General features: G+C 35.8%; 2 protein-coding genes across 2 annotated transcripts in view; one reads left to right on the top strand and one right to left on the bottom strand.

Annotated features, from left to right (window-relative positions):
• ACTR3 (actin related protein 3) overlaps positions 1-22,403 on the top strand; it is a 61,496-nt gene extending 39,093 nt beyond the window's left edge. The window contains exons 5-12 of the mRNA XM_045826024.1: positions 1,662-1,757; positions 3,179-3,286; positions 10,188-10,331; positions 13,436-13,609; positions 17,233-17,325; positions 17,532-17,657; positions 19,997-20,080; positions 21,187-22,403. Of these exons, the coding sequence (XP_045681980.1) occupies positions 1,662-1,757; positions 3,179-3,286; positions 10,188-10,331; positions 13,436-13,609; positions 17,233-17,325; positions 17,532-17,657; positions 19,997-20,080; positions 21,187-21,282 (921 nt within the window). The 3' untranslated portion in view covers positions 21,283-22,403. The remainder of the gene's footprint in view (positions 1-1,661; positions 1,758-3,178; positions 3,287-10,187; positions 10,332-13,435; positions 13,610-17,232; positions 17,326-17,531; positions 17,658-19,996; positions 20,081-21,186) is intronic.
• On the bottom strand, positions 8,131-8,682 carry LOC123810297 (A disintegrin and metalloproteinase with thrombospondin motifs 12-like; the record flags this gene model as incomplete). The annotated part of the gene is given in 1 exon segment (XM_045825907.1): positions 8,131-8,682. A coding segment is annotated over 1 exon segment (552 nt), but the record flags the coding sequence as incomplete, so codon positions are not given.
• Positions 22,404-23,301: the final 898 nt, after the last annotated feature.

Here is a 23,301-nt window from a genome sequence, read left to right as displayed (position 1 = left end):
ACGTTCTTATACCGAATTTTTTGTGGATTTGTGTTTTCATTTCTCTTGGGTAAATACCTAGATATGGAATTGCTCTGTCATAGGGTAGGTGAGTAATAGGTTTTATAGGAAACTTCCAGAACTTTTTCTAAGGGGTTGGACCTTTTTGCACACCTACCAACAATGTGTTAGTGATTTGTTTGCTATATATCCTGTTCAGCATTTGGTATGTCAGTCTTTTTAGTTTTAGCCATTTTAGTGGGTGTGTAAGATTTCTCATTTTGATTTTAATTTGCATATTCCTGATGTTTAATGACATTGAGCACGTTTTAGTGTACTTACTACCTATTTGTATGTTTTCCTTGTGAAATCTCTGACTATATTTTACATGGTACTTCTGTTTGTCTTGGAGTTTATAATTTACTTGCCTTGGCTTTTTAGTTTGCTTACTTTTGTATGTATTGCTAAATATCTTTATACTGTTGAACATGGTTCTAAAACTCTCTTAAATAAGTTCAAACCAGGCAGTGTAGCTATTACAGGTTTCACATATAGAAAAAGTCTACTCCTGCCCTGGCTGGCGTGGCTCAGTGGATTGAGCGCGGGCTGCAAACCAGGCATCGCAGTTTTGATTCCCAGTCAGGGCACATGCCTAGGTGGCAGGCCACGGCCCCCAGCAACCGCATATTGATGTTTCTTTCTCTTTCTCTCTCTTTCTCTCTCCCTTCCCTCTCTAAAAATAAATAAATAAAATCTTAAAAAAAAGTCTACTCCTTTTTTTAAAAACTTTCTCTATGGTATCTTTTAAAATTGAAAAAAGATTTAATATGTAATAAATTCAAATGTTGTCATTCTTTTTTTTTTGTAATTTTTTTCTCAGGGATCAGTGACTGATTTCAAGGTCGAAAAGACAATTCTTCTCCATTAAATGTAACAGTTTTGCCTTTCAAGTTCAGATCGTTGTGATAAGAAAAAGGATTGGGTTGTCATACCAGACTCACAAGAATAATAGGTCTTACCCAATTTCCAACTTTAATAATTTAAATGAATTAAATGATCATGAGGCATAGGCAAAACATGAAGTTCAGGATTACCAGTGCTGTTTTCTAGGTCTTTTTTCCTCAGACTTAACCCTAAGTGATGTATGCAGCCCCGTAACTTAAACTGAAGAGAACTGTGTAAACATTTTATACTCACTTAATAGTTATGTAACTTCATTAACATTTCCCAGGAAACTGTACCATAAATTTGTAGAATCTGGGCTTATTTACTACAGTTGTAGACAGACCAGGTACATCCTGCTATAACCATTGCATAGATAAGGATGCTTCCACTAACAAATACCATTGATAAGTTTGCCTGGAGGTCTGTGATTACTATGTTTACAAGGTGATTTGACTGGGTCTCCTCTCTCTTTTCCTCCTTTTCTTTCTCAGTGTTTAGTTCGTGTGAGTGTTGTGACATAGTAATAGTTTCTTTTTTTTATGTGAATAACTACATTATTTTCTCATGTATAAATTTGTTTGAACTCTCTGTATTTTTCTTTGGTCTATGTGTCTGTCTTTATCTCTGAGTTTAATGCCTTTTAAACACAGTGTTTGAAATAAATTTTTTAAATTAAAATTATAAAGTTATCAAAATAATCTGATATTGTTTATTTAAAATGTTATTCAATTTAATAGACTGAACCTCCTCTGAATACTCCAGAAAACAGGGAATATACTGCTGAAATAATGTTTGAGTCCTTCAATGTTCCAGGCTTGTACATTGCTGTGCAGGTAAGCAAGTTCACAAATTAAGATATGCTTGACTTTTAAATTTTAGTCTGGCTTAATAATTCACTGTTAAAATATATAATATGTAAATATATATACATGTATACACACACATATATTTTTTCTATTTATATATGTGTATATACACAGATATAAAATAATCTCAAAGCAAATCACAATTCTTTCTTGATAATTTAGAAATCATATTATAGTAAATTGAGTTATCTAGTCAGCAAAAGAGAAGTGTCAAAGTTAATGGTGTTTGGTTAATTCAAGGTCTTTTATAGAACAGAAAAAAGGGAACTAATATTATTTACTTCATGTCAAAAACTTTATATGTATTCATTTATCCTTATAACATTTGTTGTGTCCTTTTTTAATAGTCCGTTTTGACTGATTTATTGCTAGGCATATTTGACCACCTTGTGCTTTGTGCCTCTTCATATCCCGTATATCATAAATCTCTGTAATACTCTATTGCACTTAGTTTGTATATAATCTTCAGCTTCTGTCCCACCCCTCAGTACTGGAACTCACCTCTTATTTTCTTAAACCCATAGTAATTGCGATACCTGGCATATCACAAATGCTTAATGAGTATATAAACTATTGTGTAGTTCTCTTAGCCTACAGTGATTGTGGTGTGATCCTGTGTTAGAATTGGAGGTCGGCCTAGACATGTTCCTAGGTTCCTTTCAGCTATATATTGAAAGTAGATAAAATAAAGCCAGTTTAGCTCTTTTTAAAATTATTAGTCATATTTTGTTTGAGGCTTAGATTGCATGAAATTTAGATTTTTAAAAATGAGCTAGTTGTGTTAATTTATTAATTTGCAAACACCTTTTTAGAAGAATTACACTTTATTGCCCATGCCACAATTCTTCACAGAAAAATGTTATCAACTTTGTTTCTTAATTAAATCATAGTATTTGGAAGTGTACCAGGGCTTCTGTGGATAAATATATATATCCCTAAAATCATGCTACTTAGAAAATGTGGAGATAATTTTTTTAAGAATGATACTTGTTTATGACCATCTGTGTATTGAATAAGTCTTGTGATTGGGTGGTTGGTTGTATGCTTCTAGTATTCTGTTGTTTGTAACAGGCTATTCCATATAAACATAGTTTAAGTCTTGGCAATCTTAGTAATTTACAATTTCATGTTAGTCTTGGCTTTAAGAGAAAAATAGCCTCCACTAAAATATAGAAAGTTTTTAAACATGCTCATAAAAGCAAACATAAGCCTGTAATTTGTCATAATAAAATGTAGGATGTAAACAATTTGATGGCATAGTGTTAATTTTGCTTATTTTCTTTCCAGACATACTACATTTAAAGTTGAATAATGTACTTGAGTAAAATACTTATTTTTTAACTCCCTTTGTTTTCACTTTTTACCTGTAATATTTCTTTTTATTCAAGGCCGTTCTTGCCTTAGCTGCATCCTGGACCTCAAGACAAGTAGGAGAACGGACATTGACCGGTACGGTAATAGACAGTGGAGACGGTGTCACTCATGTCATTCCTGTGGTAAGGATTTTAAAAAAATATTTTTTAAATATATTTTATTGATTATGCTATTGCAGTTGTCCCATTTCCCCCCTTCATTCCCCTTTAACCTTCACACCCCCTCCCACCCAAATTCCCCTGGTTTAGTTCATGTCCATGTGTCATAAGTTCTTTGGCTTCTACATTTCCCATACTATTCTTGCCCTCCCCTGTCTGTTTTTTCCTTACCATCTATGCTCCTTATTCTCTGTACCTTTTCCCCCTCTTTCCTCCTCCCACTCCCCTGTTGCTATCCCTCTATGTGGTCTCCATTTCTGTGGTTCTATTCCTGTTCTAGCTGATTGCTTAGTTTGTTTTTGTTTTTGTTTTAGGTGTGGTTGTTAATAACTGTGAGTTTACTGTCTTTTTACTGTTCAAATTTTTTTTAAAGATTTTATTTAATTTTAGGGGAAGGAGGAGAGAGAGACAGAGAAACATCAATGTGTGGTTGCCTCTCACGTGACCCCCACTGGGGACCTAGCCCACAACGCAGGCATGTGCCCTGATTGGGAATCAAACCTGCAATGCTTTGTTTCACAGCCCGCACTCAATCCACTGAGCTACACCAGCCAGGGCCACTGTTCATATTTTTTATCTTCTTTTTCTTAGATAAGTCCCTTTAACATTTCATGTAATAAGGGCTTGGTGATGATGAACTCCTTTAACTTGACCTTATCTGAGAAGCACTTTATCTGCCTTTCCATTCTAAATGAAAGCTTTGCTGGATAGAGCAATCTTGGATGTAGGTCCTTGCCTTTCATGACTTGGAATACTTCCTTCCAGCCCCTTCTTGCCTGCAAGGTCTCCTTTGAGAAATCATCTGACAGTCAGATGGAAACTCCTTTGTAGGTAACTGTCTCCTTGTCTCTTGCTGCTTCTAGAATTCTCTCCTTCATTTTAATCTTGGGTAATGTAATTATGATGTGCCTTGGTGTGTGCTTCCTCGGGTCCAACTTCTTTGGGACTCTCTGAGGTTCCTGGACTTCCTGGAAGCCTGTTTCCTTAGCCAGATTGGGGAAGTTCTCCTTTATTATTTGTTCAAACAACTTTTCCACTTGTTGCTCTTCCTCTTCTCCTTCTGGTACCCCTATAGTTCAGATGTTGAAACGTTTAAGGATGTCCTGGAGGTTCCTAAGCCTCTTCTTATTTTTTTGAATTCTTGTTTCTTCATTCTTTTCTGACTGTACGTTTTTTTCTTCCTTCTGGTCCACTCCATTGATTTGAGACCCAGTTTTCTTGCCATCACTGTTGGTTCCCTGTGCATTTTTCTTCATTTCACTTAGTGTAGCCTTCATTTTTTTCATCTAATTTAAAACCAAAATCAATCAATTCTGTGAGCATCCTGATCACCAGTGCTTTGAACTGTGCATCTGATAGGTTGGCTATCTCTTGATCACTTAAAAGTATTGGCTGTGGAACTTTGATTTGTTCTTCTGTTTGAGCCATTTTTTTTGGCGGGGGGATCTGGTTGCAGCTGTTACATATGAGCGGTGGAGCCTTAGATGTTCACCAGGGTGGGGCAACCTAGTGGCTGGGTTGTGACGCTGTATGTGGGGGCGGGGTCAGAGAGGGAACAACGGAGCTTGCTTTGCTCTCTGTTGGATTTCAGTCCCCTGTGCCACTTTGCAGAAGCAAATTGGGCCCTTCTGGTGCTGGTTTTCAGGTGGGTGGGCTTGTGTACATTTTAGGACCCTGTGGGTCTCTCAAATGAACTCGCCTGTGAGGCTCGAGTCTCTTCTGGCACCTCAGCCTGCACAAGTGTTTTCAATCAGTGCTTTTAGGCTTTATTTCCTGGCACTGGGGCCCTGGGTAGCACGGTCTGTCTTGCTGCCCGTTTTTTACCTGGTTTATCTGCACTCTAACATGTGACTGTGTATGGCCAGCTGCCTTGCATGCCTCACTGGGTCTGCTCGTTGCCTCCCCATGCCCGCCACAAGGGTCTGCTAGCCACTGCTTTTTCCTGCTGCGACCCCTCTCTGCTGGCTGCTGACTCCATCCCTCTTACCAATCTGGATAAATTGTTGTCGGGACTTCTGTACAGTTCAGTTTTCTGTCTGTTCTGGTTGTTTTTTGTTTCTAAAGTTATGTTGTTCTTAATTTTGGTTGTGGGAAGAGGCACAGTGTCCACCTATGCCTCCGTCTTGGCCCAGGATATTTTAAAATTACTGAATAGGACATCAGATAATACATTTGGCAAAGTTAAAATGTATGAATTAATACCACTTCTAAAAACATTAAATGGTACATTTTAAAAATTTGCTGTTATTTGGCCATTTGTTCAGCTATAGCTGTATTTTGCTCACATTGTTAAAATTTTATAAACAAATTCTAAAACATTTCTTTTGCTATAGTTTTGCACTACTGCTAGAAAATAATTAGAAAATTACTAGAAATAGTTTCTAATTCATAATTAGGAACTGATGAATTGGAGTATCTAGAATGGAATACATTGCCTTGTTTTCTTAAACATGGACTTCTGTGTTCCAGTTTGATGTGTGTTTGTGTCTGTTAGCCAGTTGATAGTCTTTCTCATCCTTGATCAACAATTTCACATTGGTGTGTATATTAACTAAATGACACTTGTGAGCATATGACCATTAATGACTTTCAGAGAACTGGTTTTTTTTGAATAAAAAACTTAAGATTGTGCTTTATGATTTGAATTTTAGTAAAGGATATTAAGAAAAATGCGTCAAATTGGGTTGTTGTCCCAGATAGCATTTTTCTGCCAAGGCCTTCGTGCTTCTAATCTCAATAACATATTAACTTTTTTATTGTGCCTCATAGATCTAAAATGACTGCTCAGATTTGTACTATTTTCTTGCTTTCTTTTGAAATAATAGGTTATTTTAATAGTTCTCTTTTATCTTCTTTATTGACTTGTTAGCTATGCTGTCTTTTTTTTAAATGTCATTTGCTAGTTTCTTGGGATTGTTGCTCTAGGGCTTATAAATAGTAAACATCTTTAACTTATCACAGTCTAACTCAAAATACTATTCTAACATTCATAACTCTTCTAGTCTATATTGTCATCATCACTTGTTTTACTTCTACATGTTATTACTCAATAGTTCATATTAATTTGTTTCATTATAAATAGTATGTTAGTTTTGCTAGGGTAGCCATAACAGAGTACCACAGACTGAGAAGCTTAAACAATAGAAAATTAATTTTTTCACAGATATTGAAACTAAAAAGTTTGAGATCAAGTTCTTAGAAGGGTTGACTTCTTCCTGAGGCTTCTCTCTTTGATTTATAAACCTTCTGTTTGTGTCTCAGTCTCATATTAGAGCCCACTCTAATTACTTCATTTTAACTTAATTACCTCTTTAAATGCCTTTATTTCCAAATGCAGTCACATTCTTATATTAGGGACTAACACTTCAACATAAGAATTTTGGGAGGGATAGGTCACAAGTCAGCCCATAACAAAAAGTTGTCTTTAAAAGAGATTTTGAAAAACACATAGAATTCTTTTATATTTACTCACATAAAATTTTTAGTATTCTTTATTCCTTTGTGAACGTCCGTATTTTCATCTAGCATCATTTCTTTCTGTCTGAATGATGGCTTCTAACGTGGTTTTATAATGCTGATCTACTGACTGAATTCTTTCAACTTCTGTACATCTGTTGACAAAATCTTTTTTTTTTTTTGCCTTTATTTTTGACAGATTATTTTACATGATATAGAATTTTAGGTTGATAGTTTTCTTCCTTGCTCTGTTTTTAAAGATGTAGGTCTACTGTCTTCTGACTTATTTTGTTTCTGAAAATGTCTACTGTAATTCCAGTGTTCCTTCCTTTGAATGTAATGTTTCTTGTCTGTCTGCTCTCAGGTTATATCCTTACATATTCTGGGTTCACTAGATTTCAGCCATTTGATTGGGATGGTACCTAAATGTTTTCTTCATTTCTTCTAATTAGCTACTTGGATCTATGGGTGTGTAGTTTTCATCGTATCTGGAAAGGTTTTGTTCCCTATTCACATATCTGCTCTGTCCCTCGTTTACTTCCTTATCTCATAGTTAACTGATAATCTTTTTCATTTTTTCTAACCTTATTTTCCCTGTACCATTTTGGATAGTTTCTATTTCTGTCTTCATGTTCTCTATGTTTTAGTTACTGTTTAATCTGCTATAATTACATTTAATGTATTTTTAATACCAGATCATTTATGTTTGTCTTTAGAAGTTCTGTTTGGGTTTTTTTGTAACTTCCATTTCTCTCTTTCTCATGTTTCCATTGATCTTCTTGATCATATGGAGTATATTAGCTATTTTAATGTCCTTGTCTTCTAATTCTGTATCTTTCACAGCATTTCTGTTTCTCTATTGATTGATTTTTCTGCTGGTCAGGGGTTGTATTTTCCTGGTTTCTTTCTTGCTTATAATTTTTGATTGGGTACTATATATTCAGATTATTAGGTCCTTGATGTTTGGACTCCTTTAAATATATACTTATTTTTTTATGATGGGTGTAGGTGAAGTTGACCCCTTCATTGCCTCCTTTTTATTTTGGCTACTCTTCACTGTTACTACCAGAGGAAACAAAATATTTTGTCATGGCAAATGAATAGTTCCCCAAGAGGAAAACTCCAGGTAACAGAGACAGTCCTGACAGCCCTGCCCCATGGCCAAGGCCACTGCAAAATCTAGAATTGGACAGGTCCTCTCAAATACCTCCTGACACCCAGGGAGGGTCCTGCCCAGAATGGTAACACAAGGACACAGGATCCCTGAAGGGTGACTGGTACTAAGACAGCACCCCACCTTCTGAGCACCGTGGCCTATTCTTTGGGTTGCAGATTCAGGGTCTAGGTGATCATCAACAATGCAGTTTGTGACCTGCAGCAGAAATGATCAGTCCGTGGCAGCAACTGAGGGCTGCAGTCCCCACTCTGGTGCCTTGCTACAGAATGGTGCCCCTGAGGTGTCAGGGGGGCCTGAAGGAAGCCATCATTTTAACATGGGAGAGACTGCCATGTTTTCTCTCCACGATGTAGCTCTTGGGAAAAAATCCCTCATTGACCATCAAGTTGAAAAACAGGTCCTTCTCATGCCAAAATCTATAGTACACCCGGTCCTCTGAGCCATCCACAGCCCTCTTCCTCCTGCTGCTGAGGAAGGGATGGTGCAAGCCATGTGACAGAAAATTCCCATACACATATAATCGGATGGGTGCTACCATGTGGTACTCTGGCAGGACCTTGATGAAATGCTCTTGTCTCCTATCTGGGAAGCACACCTGGCCGGGCTGTGGGTGTCTGCCATAGCACAGCCCCATAAGGGTCAGGAGCTGAGACACCACCGAGAGGTTTGCAAGCCAGCTTACCTGGGCACTGGGCACGTTGTTGGGGAGAGTAAAAGTCACCAAGTTTTAGCTCTCAACTTAAGGAACTGAGTCCTCGCCTGTGGTTGAGCAGGGAGACGCCGGGGTGCATGGTCCAGGAGTGGGGCAGAGTGGTGGCCTCCTATAAGTATTTTTCAAGTTTCTTAGTTCCAGCCAAGATGGAGGCATAGGTAGAAACACTTTACTTCCTTGCACAACCAAAAGAAGGATAAGAACCAATTTAAAAATAAAAAAACAACCAGAACTGCCAGAAAATCACAACTACATGGAAGTTCAACAACAAAGGAGTTAAAGAAGAAACATTCATCCAGAGTGGTGGGAGGAGCGGAGACAGCAGCTTAGCAAGGACTGGTGGCAATGTGGTGGCTGGAGACCAGGCAGGTGAGGCAGAGGCAGAGGTAGGGTTACAGGAGTTTGCACATTCATATGCAGATAAGCCCAGGAGGAACATCTGCGGAGCGAAACAAACTGCAACCGAGGGTTCCAGCGTGGGGAAATCAAAAACATCAAAACCTCTGGCTTAAAAAACTTGTGGGGGTTATGGCAGTGGGAGAAACTCACTATCTCACAGGAGAGTCTTTTGGAGAGGTCCATGGGATCCTAGAACATCCATAAGCCCACCCCGCTGCAAATAAGCACCTGAAAGTTTATAGTCCGCTTGTGGAAAGCGAGAGCCGAACAAGCTGTTAAGCCGGCACTGTTCCCTTTCTAACCCCTCCCCCACATTAGAGCACCACAACACAGCACAGAGGGTTGCCCTGCCCTGGAGAATATAAGGTTCTGTCCCTTACAGCATAACAGGTGTGCCGAGACAAAGAAATATGGCCCAAATGAAAGAACAGATCAAAACTCCAGAAAAAGAACTAAGTGATGAGGAGATAGCCAATTAGGATGCTCACAGAAATGATTGAGTTCAGTCACAAAATGAAGGAAGAAATTAAGGCTATACAAAGTGAAATAAAGGAAAATATATGGGGAACCAACAGTGAAGGAAGGAAATGGGGACTCAAATCAACGGTTTGGACCACAAGGAAGAATTAATGAATCCATAAGGAAGTAAACATTCAACTGGAACATAATGAAGAAACAAGAATTCCAAAAAAATGAGAAGCTTAGGAACCTCTGGGATAACTTTAAAACATTCCAAAATCTGAACCATAGGGGTACCAGAAGGGGAAGAGCAAGAAATTGAAACTTATTTCAATATAACCTATTTAAAAATCATCTTATCTGAAGTCTGCTATGTAAAATATCTAATACTTCTGAAAATCATTATTTCTGTTATTGACCCATTTTAGTCTTGTTATAAATTTGCTGGCCATTCTTGTTACCTGTACAGTATTATAAATTCTGTGATAAGGAAACTATGGAGAATACAGTTGAGAAATAAAGACTGCCAGAATTATCCTGGGATAAAACAATAATTAAGATACAAATACAGTAACTTGAGGTATTGGTCTTTAATAGCTAATTATTTAGGTTATATTAATTTTGAAGACAGTAAATTTGTTACTTTCTTCCCTTCTGTGTAGGCTGAAGGGTATGTGATTGGCAGCTGTATTAAGCACATTCCCATCGCAGGACGAGATATAACATATTTTATTCAGCAATTGCTGAGAGACCGAGAAGTAGGAATCCCTCCGGAGCAGTCCTTGGAAACTGCTAAGGCAGTAAAGGTAAAGAGTGATGAGAGTGTAATTGCGTTAGAAATTAAAATTACATTTATAATATTAACATGACAAATTCTTAAGAACAGTACTTTAAAAAAAACTTGTTAACCAGTTACAAATCATTACTCTTAATTATGTATATATTTTTTGTATTTCTTTATAAGGAAATTTTGGGGGATTATCAAACCATTGCCTGGTCTCTTCACATTTCAACATTTGAGAGGACTTAGCATAAAAGAACATTTCTGCCAGTTGACTAACATATATTTTGGTGATTATTTCCTTTTGTAAAATAAATTAGTTTACGTCAGAGTTCTCAATCTCAATTTCTTCACTGAGTTCATTATTTTGATTTTAATTGTTTTCTGTTAACAGTGTTGTTGATGTGATTGTTTTGGCTATAGAATAGTTGACTCAAGTGTTAATGACAAATAGAAAAATGTAAGGGCTTGTGTGTAAGTTATTTTAACAACTTAAATGCTACATAAGTCTTTATTATATCAGTGTTTCATACAAACTATCAGAATACTTAGCCTTGCTTTTTAAATTTATCATTTGTCAACATACCTAGAAAATTTCAGTGTGTCTATCACATGTTTTGAATACAAGGAAAACTTCCCTGGCAAAAAACGTCATTAGGTTATTTATCTTTGCATGATTATAGGGTTTTTCTCACTCTTGAAAGCATAGGTGGTGAACACTGGTCTGTGGGACAAACCCGGCCCTCCCCCTTTTTTTATTAGACCCAGTGTTACAGAACAGAACAAGGGGGGCCTTGGATGATATACTATTATTGAAAGAAGGCCCTGGGTCCGTTATGTCCGCCGCCCGAGGAAAGACATCTCTCAATGCCAGAGATTCGTGAAAAGGAAAGGAAATGTTTATTTAATGCTATACAAACTTAAAGTAGTGACCTAATGTCTTTATCAAAAATCCCAAAGGCCCCCAAAACACCCACAAACACAGTCCTTCCTTCCTTCCCCCTTTGCCCAGTCCAGAGTACCGTATCTCAGGGAAGGAAAACGAAGTCCATGGCTCAGACAGTCCTCTGGTTCTTCGTTAGTCCTCCTTCTCGACTGAGAGACCTCCCTGGGTTCCCGGCACCCTCGGCTGAGTCGCCGGGATCTCTGCTAAAACCAGGTGGTGGTCCCCCCTTCTAAAGCTGCGGGGGTCCCCACTCTGCCCAGGCCTCGTAGTTCTCCCTCTCAGGGCTGCGGGAAGGGGAGAGTCCCCACTCTGCCAAAGCCACGTGTTTCTCTCTCCTAAAGCAGCACGGTTCTCTCTGGGATGCAGGAGTCTCCACTCCGTCAAAGCCGCGTGGTTCTCTTTCCTAATGGCCACCAAGTCTGGGTTTTAAATCCCCGCGGCCAATCTTCCTCTGCAGCCTCATTTCTGACTCCTCCCACACTCGGCTTCACATGCCGGAACTCGTATCCTTCCAGCTTTGCTGGGCTGCCATCTTGAGTCTGGGCAGGTGTGGCCCCATGTCCTGGAGCCAATCTTCTCCAAGCTCCCACGCAGGCGCTGTAGCTTGGCGGGGGGGATCTGCTCCAGTCACCTGTTGGTGGGGAAGTTACTTCCATTCCCCTGGCTCAGAGATGATCACAGTTATTTAACATATCTAAGCGACCAGCCAAAGGCTATAGATATGTTAAATGACCACCCCAGAGGGTAGCTGCAAGGCTGTTGCTATGCAAAACAGATCTCAATGGCCTTGCTCCATTTGTCCCTTCCCCCAACCCACACCCTGGGTGGGGGGATGGAGACATCTTAAAATCTCCTGGACACCTTAAGTTCTGGACCCCATTTCAAATGCCCATTTGGGGTCCCCCCTCTTGGCTGCACCCTGTAACACCAGCACTTTGTTTCTACCCAGTGGCAGCATTGAGCTCTGGCTTAACTGTTAAGGAGTAGTTACATTTCTACAGTCTTAAAATTGCATTCGGCCCTTTGAAGGCAACCGTGAGGCTGATGTGGCCCCCGGTGAAAATGAGTTTGACGCCCCTGCTGTAAAGGTGTTAGGGATGAAAATGAATTTGCTACTTCTTAAGTAGTAAAGGAATTACCAAATGAGTGCCAAGAGTCACCTCAAGTTGGTGACATTAGTATTAAATATGTAAAAAATGAACATGAGCGCTATTGTTTTAGCATCTTTCGGAAGTACATGGAGTTTAAAAAAAACAAAATACCAAAGATTTAAATCTATTCTAGAGAATACTGATCTTCAGTCTGAATGTATTTTAAGGATCATTATTTCTTTATAATTCCTATTTCTATGATTCAGAGAAAGAATACCTGATACGACATAACCATCTTTTTTGTTTTCTAATATTTTGTTTTCTAATATTTTTTCATTTTATGTCCTTTGATTATCAATAATAATGTTTGCATCTATCTTGGGTACAATTCTTGATGTGTAAAAATATGTGAAATGTATATTTTTCTTTGTAAAGAAATAATGACATTGGCAGTCAAGAGTCCAGAAATTGAAAATAGAATGTTATAACTGATAACCATTTTTGAATTGTATTTTAGATGATAACTTTTACTTGGGACATATGACCAAATATACAATAATCCAGCCTTGAGGGTGATAGAGTGAGAAAGAATAGTTTATATTTTTGGCCTTCTTCTCTTTTGCTTATTTAGTTAGAGAATAATCAATTTTGTTCCTGATAGGTAATTAGGATGTATATGATTTGGATTAATCAATTATTATTTTTCAATTCTTGTGTATTTTATACTCTCTCTAGAATATAGACTCAATTAATTACTGAAATAGTAGAAAATGTTGGATGACATTTATAAATGTTTTCCAACATAAATGTTCATAAATGTTTTCATGAAATAACATTAAAATAGTAGAACTTAACTCTTTAATTTATCAAATCATAACCTATTCATATATAAAGCCAGGAATTATATATAGGAAATGAGTTGTCTATTTGTACTACATATACATTGATATTCCAACAAAATTTTCTTTAGCTTAATTTCCTAATTGTATTTTGTTTCTAGTTTACTGAAACTATGCCTTTTTTTTGCCGTTCCTGATATGAGGAAGAAAATTAATTGTTTTTTGTTTGTTTTTTTGTTTGTTTGTTTTTTAGGAGCGCTATAGTTATGTCTGCCCAGACTTAGTAAAAGAATTTAACAAGTATGACACAGATGGTTCAAAGTGGATTAAACAGTATACTGGAATCAATGCTATCTCAAAGAAAGAATTTTCCATTGATGTTGGTTATGAGAGGTTCTTGGGACCTGAGATCTTCTTTCATCCAGAGGTAATATTTTTTAGATGGAATTGTTTAAAAATATTCAGTACAAAATATTAGTCAACTATAAGATTATTCAGGGAGAGTTAATCTCAGGAACTTTCTATTGTATACTAAAATGCTATAATGAGTTACATTTTTCAAGAAAGAGCCCTGGCTGGTGTAGCTCAGTGGATTGAGCACAGGCCTGCGAGCCAAAGGGTCACTGGTTCGATTCCCAGTCAGGGCACATGCCTAGGTTGTGGGCCAGATCGCCATTGGGGAGCGTGCGAAAGGCAACCACACTTGGATGTTTCTCTCCTTCTCTTCCTCTGTCTCTGAAGAATAAATAAAATCTTTAAAAAAATTTTTAAAGTAAAAATATTTTTAAAAAATGACATATTAAGACAGGCTAAACATTTACTATTTTTATATATTTAGAAAAATAAAACTTAATATTTGTGGCTGTTTTTTAGGGTCATGGAAAGAGGGGAGCCCTTAAAATTTGTGATTATTTAAACAAAATGTAAAATGACCACTGTAAAAGAGCCTTCAATTGACATAAAAATATAAATTATTAGCAAAATAGTCTTCTGTCTCTGTAAAATGTCAGTAATACACAGGCTATTTTAAATTAATAATATGTGCTTTTAATAATGACAGGTTCTTGTAACTTATTAGAAATTTCACTTTATTAATAGAATTACTAATGTTAAATGCCTGCTGTTATTTATTCATTTAGCAAATAGTGAGTGAATATGATTGCTATGGTCTCAGTTTATGCAGTGAATATTCAGAAACTTTGTCTTGCTCTTACCCAGCTTAAAGAATAAGAGAGATGAATATCCAAACAGGTGTACTTGCTTCAGTGGATGCATGTATCAGGTGAGGGAATAGAAGCAAAGAGCATCTAAATTTGCTTGGGAGAACCAGAGAAACTTTCTAGAGATAACAGTTGAACTGAGACTTAAAGATGAGTGGGTATTTCTTAGGCAGGTATGCTAAGGGAATATCTTTCTGGGTAGAGGTCTGGAGTATATGAGAGAACAAGACAATAAAATATAAGGAAGAAAGTGGTAGGAGATGGATCCAGGTAGATAGGTGCTCATGAGGGATTAATATGCTGTGCAAAGGAGTTACAGGATTCTGTAGCCCTGCAGGAAACTTCAGCATGGAATGACACACATTTATGTATAGTATTAGGAAGGTCACTCTGGCTGCACTGGAGTGGATAGGTTGTAAGAGAGGTGTGAATTGTGTTGGAAATGGGTGAGTTTATTGTAGTTTTTCAGATGAAAGATACATAATGTCAGTAGGTCAATGAGAATGGGAAAGGAGGTAAGAATAAATGAATAGGATCAAAATGACTTACTGATTGCTCTGACGTAAGAGGAATGAGTATGATGATTCCCAAGTTTGTAATGTGAGCAACTAAGATGTGCTATCCACTCAAATTAGGAACAGTGAAGGGGAAGACTAGGTGAGGTGGAAACGTGAAATGACTATTATGAATCTTAAAAAGGTTCCACAATGAACACTTTAATTCTGAGGGTTATGAACTGTGGTGGGTTCTTGAGTGAGGATAGATTTGAAGACCTCACCACATGTGAAACAAAGGAAGAGATTGGTCAGGGAGAGGATGTGGGAAGAAGAGGAAGAACGGGCCCCTAGTCAACACCAGCACTTTATGGACGGGCAGCATAAGAGAGCCTGACAAGAATACTGAAGATTGCAGAATGGGAGAAGCCAAGCCAAGGGATTGTGGTGTTAACATTAAGAGAAGGGAATGTTTCAAGAAGTGAGGTTAAATAGTAGTGTCAGTTGACACAGTATGGTGAGAGAGGAAACTTGAGAAGTACTCATAGGTTTTTAGCATCCAGATTATTGGTGATTCTAGGGGAGCAGTTTCAGTGGAATGGTTTGATAGAAGCAGCTTGTTGCATCAGTGAGAGGTGAAAGTCCTGGGATTATGCCTTAAAAAAAATTCTCTTTAGTGGTACTTTAAGTAGAGAAAGAACAAGATTAGATATGTGCATTCGGTTTACCATGTTTTTCAAGAATAGACCTGTTTTTTGTATCATATGAACTGTGTCATTCCCAAGTGAATTTTAAGATTCTTTCTGTTGCAGTTGGAGATATTTCTGTCATAGGTCCTCTGTTGTTGAAGGACACTCTGGTTTTTGTTTTGATTAGATGGAAGTATAGGCATCTGAATTTGAATAGTGAAGATAAAATGTATGCAAGAATACGGATATTTATTTTTCAACTGCTAAATTTATCACAAATACAAGAACTGTTTTTAGAAGGAATGGGTTTGGCACTTTGCTTTTTTGTTTTTTAAAGGAGATTAACATTTTTGACAAAGCTGTTTTTTAAAGATTTTATTTATTTACTTTTAGAAAGAAGTGACAGGAGGGAGAAGGAGGGAGAGAAATACCAATGTGTGAGAGAAACATCTTTCTTTTTCCTCTCCCATGTCCCTAGCTGGGCACTTGACCTGCAGCCCAGGTGTATTGCCCTGACTGGGAATCAAACCGGTGACCTTTCAGTTCACAGGCTGGTGCTTAATCCACCAAGTCACACCAACCAGGGCACCCAGAGCTATTTGGATTGCTGTTTATTAGTTGAGTGTATTTGTCATAAATTTTTCAGAGAATTGAGAGTATTTGTCCCTTATAACCACTTTCAGTAATATGAAGACCTAATCTGAGGCAGTTGGAGGCAGAACTGATCCTTTTACTTCCAGTAAGCCCAAAAAGATTCTTAATAGGGACCCTAGGTTGAGCCTATTAGTATTAAAGTATTGAATAACCTCCAACAATTTATTGTTAATTTTTTTATTGTTTTTTTTCCTTTGTTTATGTATTAAATATTCATTGCTTGCTGTTTTACTTCATGTTATTCTACTTATCACTTGAGGTTCTATAATACTTTAGTCCCTGAAATTTTTCAAAACATAATATTCAAATCAGATTTTACTTCTTTCTGTGGGTAGATCCAGGTTATGTGAATATTAAAAGGTTCTGTAAATTTTTTATTTTTGTATAGTCTCAGTTAAAAACTGCTATGAGAAGGGTGTAGAGAGATACAGCACAGGAATGAATGACCCTTGTCCCTGCTTTTTACTTGCTCGTGGTATAGCACATAAACTATCTTAAAGGTAGGGAAAGTATTGTGGGAAGGTTATCTGTGTGTGTGTGTGTGTGTGTGTGTGTGTGTGTGTGTGTGTTGTTTTAGGTAAATACTGAAAACTATGGTTGACAAAAGTTAGTGTAGAGAATTATAAGTTGTATATTTATATCTTGATACCATTTTTTAAAATGAATATTATACAACATATTTTCTGTCAGGTTGTTAGTATTGTCTGTCTAGGTTTTGCAGATTAAATCTCTTAAGCCGTTGACAGGTTCTCAGGCTATAGAGGTTATTTGGGGTGGTGGGTAAATATGTGCTAGACAACATACTTTTCACATTTTTTTTTAACATTGGTTAAAAAAAGGTAGGTTTGAGATGGAAAGTTGTTTGACAGTTTTTAAATCATTACAGAAATGGAATGAGGTTAAAAATGTTTTTAAAACCTAATTTTTAATTGTGATATTTAAGTCAGTAATGTTCTAACCTCTATTATATATCCAACTTTACTTACTTTTCAGTTTGCTAATCCAGACTTTACTCAACCTATCTCAGAAGTTGTAGATGAAGTAATTCAGAATTGTCCTATTGATGTTAGACGTCCTCTCTACAAGGTCAGTATTTGCACCTAAATTGTTACTCAAGATCATACTAGTAAAAACTTCTTTTATCTTCTCTCCCTTGTTGAATGTTAATTTCAAAACACTTCTCTCCAATAGGCTATAATAGGATTTTAGTACAATTTTTATATCTTTGAAATTTTTCTTTCTTTTTAAATAAAGGTCATACTTACTTAATTTACTTTTCTCCATTAATACAGAATATTGTCCTCTCCGGAGGGTCAACCATGTTCAGGGACTTTGGACGTCGCTTGCAAAGAGATTTGAAAAGAACTGTAGATGCCAGGCTGAAACTGAGTGAGGAATTGAGTGGTGGTAGATTGAAGGTTGGTTTTTTTTTTCTATTATTGGTGGGAAGGTTGAGAGTGCCTTAATTATTGTAAAGGGAATGTGAAATGTCTGCCTAGTTTTGCTTTACTTAGGAAAATAAGTGGAACCTGTCAGATATTCTAATGGAAAGTGGTTAATATTATAGATTCATATCCATATTGTTCATCATTTGATTCCTCCAATCTTAGAATATTATGTACATTTTCTATATTTTTAATTGTAGCTATAAGAGATCTATGTTTCATCCTTGTTCAGTGTCAAATATTAAAACAAAAATGTTGATTCAGAGGATATGTTGCTGAATAAAACACATTTTATTCAATTAGAAAATTACCAGAATGAGGGATCCATCTGAGGCTACCATAATCAGTCAGAATTACTTAAAAGTAAAATATAGCACTTTAGAACTTGCGGTCTCTTGAGAAATTGTGTGGCAGCTGACTGTTTTCAGCTCCTAAATTTTGATGATCTGAAACCTGTTCTTTTTAGTGCAGTTAAAAAGTATGTTTAAGCAGTAGTTTATTTAGTTCAGCTATTTTCAGCTTTTTTAATCTCATGGCACACAAATTAATTACTAAAATTCGGTGGCACACCAAAAATGTTACATTTTTTTGCTGATCTGACCAAAAAATTGGTATAATTTTGATTCATTCACACCAGATGGCTATTGTTGTGTTGTCTGTTATAATTTTATTTGACAGTCTATGGGAAAAGGGATCAGTGCTCCTATAAACAGGTATTTAGCACATGTTTTAAAAATTCTTGCACCAGTTGAAAATTGCTGGTTTGGTTTGTAGTGAATGGACTCATTACAGCTACATGAAATGAAAAAAGAAGTGCTGTTTTTTGAGTATAGTATTTCAATAAAGGAAAACTGTTTAACATATTTTAAAGTTTTTGGTACATTTCTAAATAAGAAATGAGGGATTCCCCTCCGCCAGTGATGTCAGCAGTGTACTGACATTTAGTGACATAGGGAAAACTTGACATAGGATTCTGCTTCTTTCCCTTTTATTTTACTCGATAGTCATTTTGTAAGCTTTTTCTTTTTAGATTTTATTTATTTGTAGAGAGAGGCGAAGGGAAGGAGAGAGGGAGAGAAAAATCAGTGTATGGTTGCTTCTCGTGCACCTCCTACTAGGGACCTGGCCTGAAACCCAGGCATGTTGTGCCCTGACTGAAAATCGAACCAACGATCCTCATCAAATTTTCAACCACTGGTTTTAACATTCATATTTCCTAAAATAGTTACTACTGTGGTAGTTGCCAAATGGTATTTTGCAAATTCTATCAGTCCTTTTATGGTTTTTAGTCTCATTTTACCTACAGACAAGTTTTCTCTTCTCATTCATTCATTCAGTAATTTCTGTGTAAAATGCTGACTTCTCACATTATTCCATAAGGTACATCATTAATACTGTGATTTAATATTAACATATTATTAATACTATTAATATCATTAATTTTGATGCTCATATTTTCTCAGATTTAGGCAATGGAGCCTAGCTTTTTTGATGTGGTCCCAGTACTCTTCAAGCACTTTCTTACTTTTTTGGCACAGCAAGATATATTCCAGGCTCATTCTATGCATTCTCTTCTCCAGTCTAGGAATCAGCCCTTTCCTACCCTGAAGACATCCTTGTTCATTTTAATGGGGAATGCTATTAAGAAATCAAGTTTTGGACACCAGATGTATTCATTCCTGCTGGGTGTCACTGCTATGCCTTTTTGGCTATCCAAGTTAGGTTGTGTGTGTGTTTGTGTGCGCATGCACATCTATATCTAGTTCTCTTTGTAAATTAGAATTGTGAATTCATACTGATACTGCCATTTCCAGAAAACCAGAAGGTTCACTCTAACCTTCTACTTTTCCATAATTGTAATGCTTGTCTCTGACAGTGAGAAACCTGGCTTCCGTTACCTACAGTATATTTTATGTTTTTGCTCAATCCTGGAGTATGTGTTTATAATAATTTTAGAATTGTTGATCCATACCACTATGAGAAATAGGCCCACTAACTATAGTTCAGCATTTGTTTTGTTTTTCACTCTTCACTCTGAGGGCATAATCATAATCCTGGATTCACAAGTCACTTGGATTGGTCTCTTCCCCTACTTCAGTATGATTATGCATTTTAAAAAAATTAAATGAGCTTAATACTTTTCCTCTGTATCATTTTGCCCAGTGTGCAGCCTCATGTTTTAAATTCAAGTTTCATTTATTTTCAAGTATGTGAAACATTACATTTAATGAGTGTAAATTTAAATTTAAGGCAAATAATACAGAAACTTATTTTAATTTGCTGTTGAACTGATCTTATTATGTCTTTTTTAGCCAAAACCTATTGATGTACAAGTGATTACACACCACATGCAGCGATACGCAGTTTGGTTTGGAGGGTCGATGCTGGCTTCCACGGTAAATGAGATGAAGCTTATTTTAATAATTTAATTTTTGTTTGCGTTTTAGATAGAAGAATCTTTTAGTACTTAAAAAATTTCAAAGAACAAAGGAAATTTTTAAAAATGTTTTAAAATTTTTAAATTGGACACATATGTACATGGTATTTTTTAAAAGTACAAGTCATTTAGATTTAATGTTTATAGTTTTCTTCGCTTGGTAGACATTTTTTTAGAATGAGCATTTAGTGTTTAAATTTATCTGTAGGGAAAATTCTTTTAACCTTGTGGTAATGCAGATTCCAGAAGGTCATTGTTCTTTCTGTGTAAATAATTTAAAAGCATTGAGTTAAAAGTAATGTTTCACATATAGAAAGTATCATGATCTAAACCAAGTAAAGGGAATTCTGAGAGCCCTCTTCCCAAACCAAAACATCTTAAAGCCTCTTTTAAAAGGTATTTTAGTATCATTAGCCTAATAAATATTCGTACTTTATCCCATAATGCACAAGTGTTAAATAAAATGAAGGTGTTTTTTTCTGAATTAACTGAAAACTATACAATGTTGAATTTAGAACCACTAAAAATAAGAGATAAAAATATTTTTTTTCCTTAATTTTATTTGTCTTCACTTGTGCTTTATGACCTAGTTGAGTTTGCAGTTTTGCCCTTTGATAGAAATGAGATAACTGAAAGAGCATGGAACGTCTGTGCATACCAGACCTACAATGAGGAAAGCAAATTGACAACAAGTTTTTGTAGAATGGCTAACAGTAGTTTATCTGTGCTTCAGATTAATGCTGTTTCTTTAGATTATTAATTCAATATATAGTTTGGGAAAACCTCAGTACAGTAATTTTGGCATTTGAGAATCAACCTTCCATTCTTCAAAATTTCAAAATCTGGGACAAACAATTTTGAGGTGGAAAGCCATGAATTAAACATTCCTTTTCAATTCTGAGTTAGATTTATAGATGATTTTAAGTCATGGTTGCTAGAGTTTCTAAGCTTTGTTTAAGTACTATTCATAGACTGTTAATAAATATTTTAGATCAAATCTATTTTAAAGTATATTGAAAAATGGTAGATTTTTGACTTTATGAAAATACATGTTTTTGTTTTCAGCCTGAGTTCTACCAAGTATGCCACACCAAAAAGGATTATGAAGAAATCGGACCTAGCATTTGTCGTCACAATCCAGTGTTTGGAGTCATGTCGTAAAATTGACTTCATAGTTATTGGGGTTAGGGAGGTGGGAAAGAAATAATCTTTCTGATTACTTGTTTTGTCTGGATGGCTGGTTTTGAGGTTTTAAACCTGACTTGAAATAATGAGACCAAACATAATTATACAGGAATATTTTAATAACTATATCAACATGCGAATGTAGAGGAAAGCCAAAAATGATTGTGTTTTTCTTTAGATTGAATATTTGAATCTTATGTATAACAAAAAGAAATGGGTTTTAGTTCTTTCTGTGCCCCGATATTTTGTATATTATTGAATTATCCGAGATTTGATGGGATTTATCAGTATGTAGATAGCTCTATAATGCTTGAGTTGTACACTTCTAAGTGTGCAATGCAAGAGCTTGTTTATATTTCATACTTTTTATACTTTGAGGAAAAAAGTCAAAGAAAAACTAGTATTTGAGTACAAAAACAGTGACCAAGTAAGGATAAATTCAAGAAATAGCCTCATGAGACTTGACATACACACATGCTCATGGGATTCCAGTTATTATGAATTGCTGCCATCCCCCTGTGCTGCCCCAGTGGTTTTCTTTGCAAGTGCTTTTGGAACTAAGAAGCTAGCATCTTGGATGAACTGATCCCTGGTTGTGCTTTCTGATTACTCGCATTCTATTTGTTGCTTTAAAGGAAAAGTAAAGACAAGATTGTTGGACCTGTATTGCAGTTCTGTAGTGTCATTTCTTACTAAAAAGTGAATCATTTGATTACCAAAATTCATATATTTAAGGCCTAACACCATTCTAATAAAGGCACAAATTTCTTTTTAATATTTGTTTCAAGCTCTTTAATCTTTATAAATGGTTAACAATCTATTTTCAAATCTCTGCAGTAGTTTTCAAATCACAACAGTTGGTTAGCAAGTTGACTTTGTTATGTGCTCTAAACAAATAATTGTGAACTCTTAATATGTTGAGTGCTTTCATTTTGATAACTGGATCTCCATTTGATATTTCATTTGTATAACTCATTTGCAGTCTGAAAATTTTTTTAGTGCCAGTCCCTGACATATCACGAAAAGTTAATTTTCTTTGCATTTTAAGATATTTGGATCATGAAGAAAACATGAAAATAAATTAAAACTGAATCATCTTTTCTAATGTTTTTTTTTTAAAGTAGTGTCATTGTACTTTGTGTATGTATTTTCTGTGATTTCTATTTCTGTTGGATTCATTGAAATCTCTATGTTGTATGTATTAGAAATTTCTTGTGAACTTCAAATTTTACCTGTTATTTATAGAAGACAAAAATGGAAGATTTTACAGGCTTTTTTAGAACTTAAGCAGTAGTACCAAAAAACCCTTGAACTTCATTACCCACGAAAATAACACATAGGATTAGCATACTTCTATCCAGAAGTTAAAGAACAAAGTGTTTCTCTTGTTTGTTTCTAATATAAAGGTAGAATTGGGGTATAAACTTTATTTTTTATTTGGAATGAAACTGGATATTTAAAATTATGTTAATTATTTACATGAATCTTAATTGAGTGTGGGAGTAAAGAACATTATATATCCTATAGCTGTAGTTGTATGACTATCAAAGATCTTTTTTTACTTGAAGAAATATTTCATAAACATTAAAAAAAGCTATTTAAATAGTACTAATAAATAGTGGAAGTAGGTTTCTTTCCCATCCTAGCCTGTCTCATTTTCTCATCATTACACTGTTAGACATGTCTATGTGTCCTTACACTTTTCCGTACATATTGAAATGAATATACCTCCTTTACACAGATAGGAGCTTTACTATATATACTGTTGTAAGTATCTTTTGATATAGACCTAAATTTATAAGCATTAAAAATTTCACGCTCCTGGCTCCATAAAGTATTGTTAGCATTGTCATAAACGTCTTTTACACCTGGGATGGTTAAATAGTGAATGAGGGAGCCCAGAAAACATGTTTACAAAGCTGCAGATTGCAATCTCATGCGTACTTAAATAAATATGCTCTTATGTGAAAATGTGAAGGTCAAAATTTTTCTATT

The sequence above is a fragment of the Phyllostomus hastatus genome, unplaced genomic scaffold (genome assembly GCF_019186645.2).
Source record: "Phyllostomus hastatus isolate PE091 unplaced genomic scaffold, TTU_PhHast_1.1 phas_scaffold_60, whole genome shotgun sequence".
Taxonomy (NCBI): domain Eukaryota; kingdom Metazoa; phylum Chordata; class Mammalia; order Chiroptera; family Phyllostomidae; genus Phyllostomus; species Phyllostomus hastatus.
This window is presented reverse-complemented; position numbering and strand designations above follow the sequence as displayed.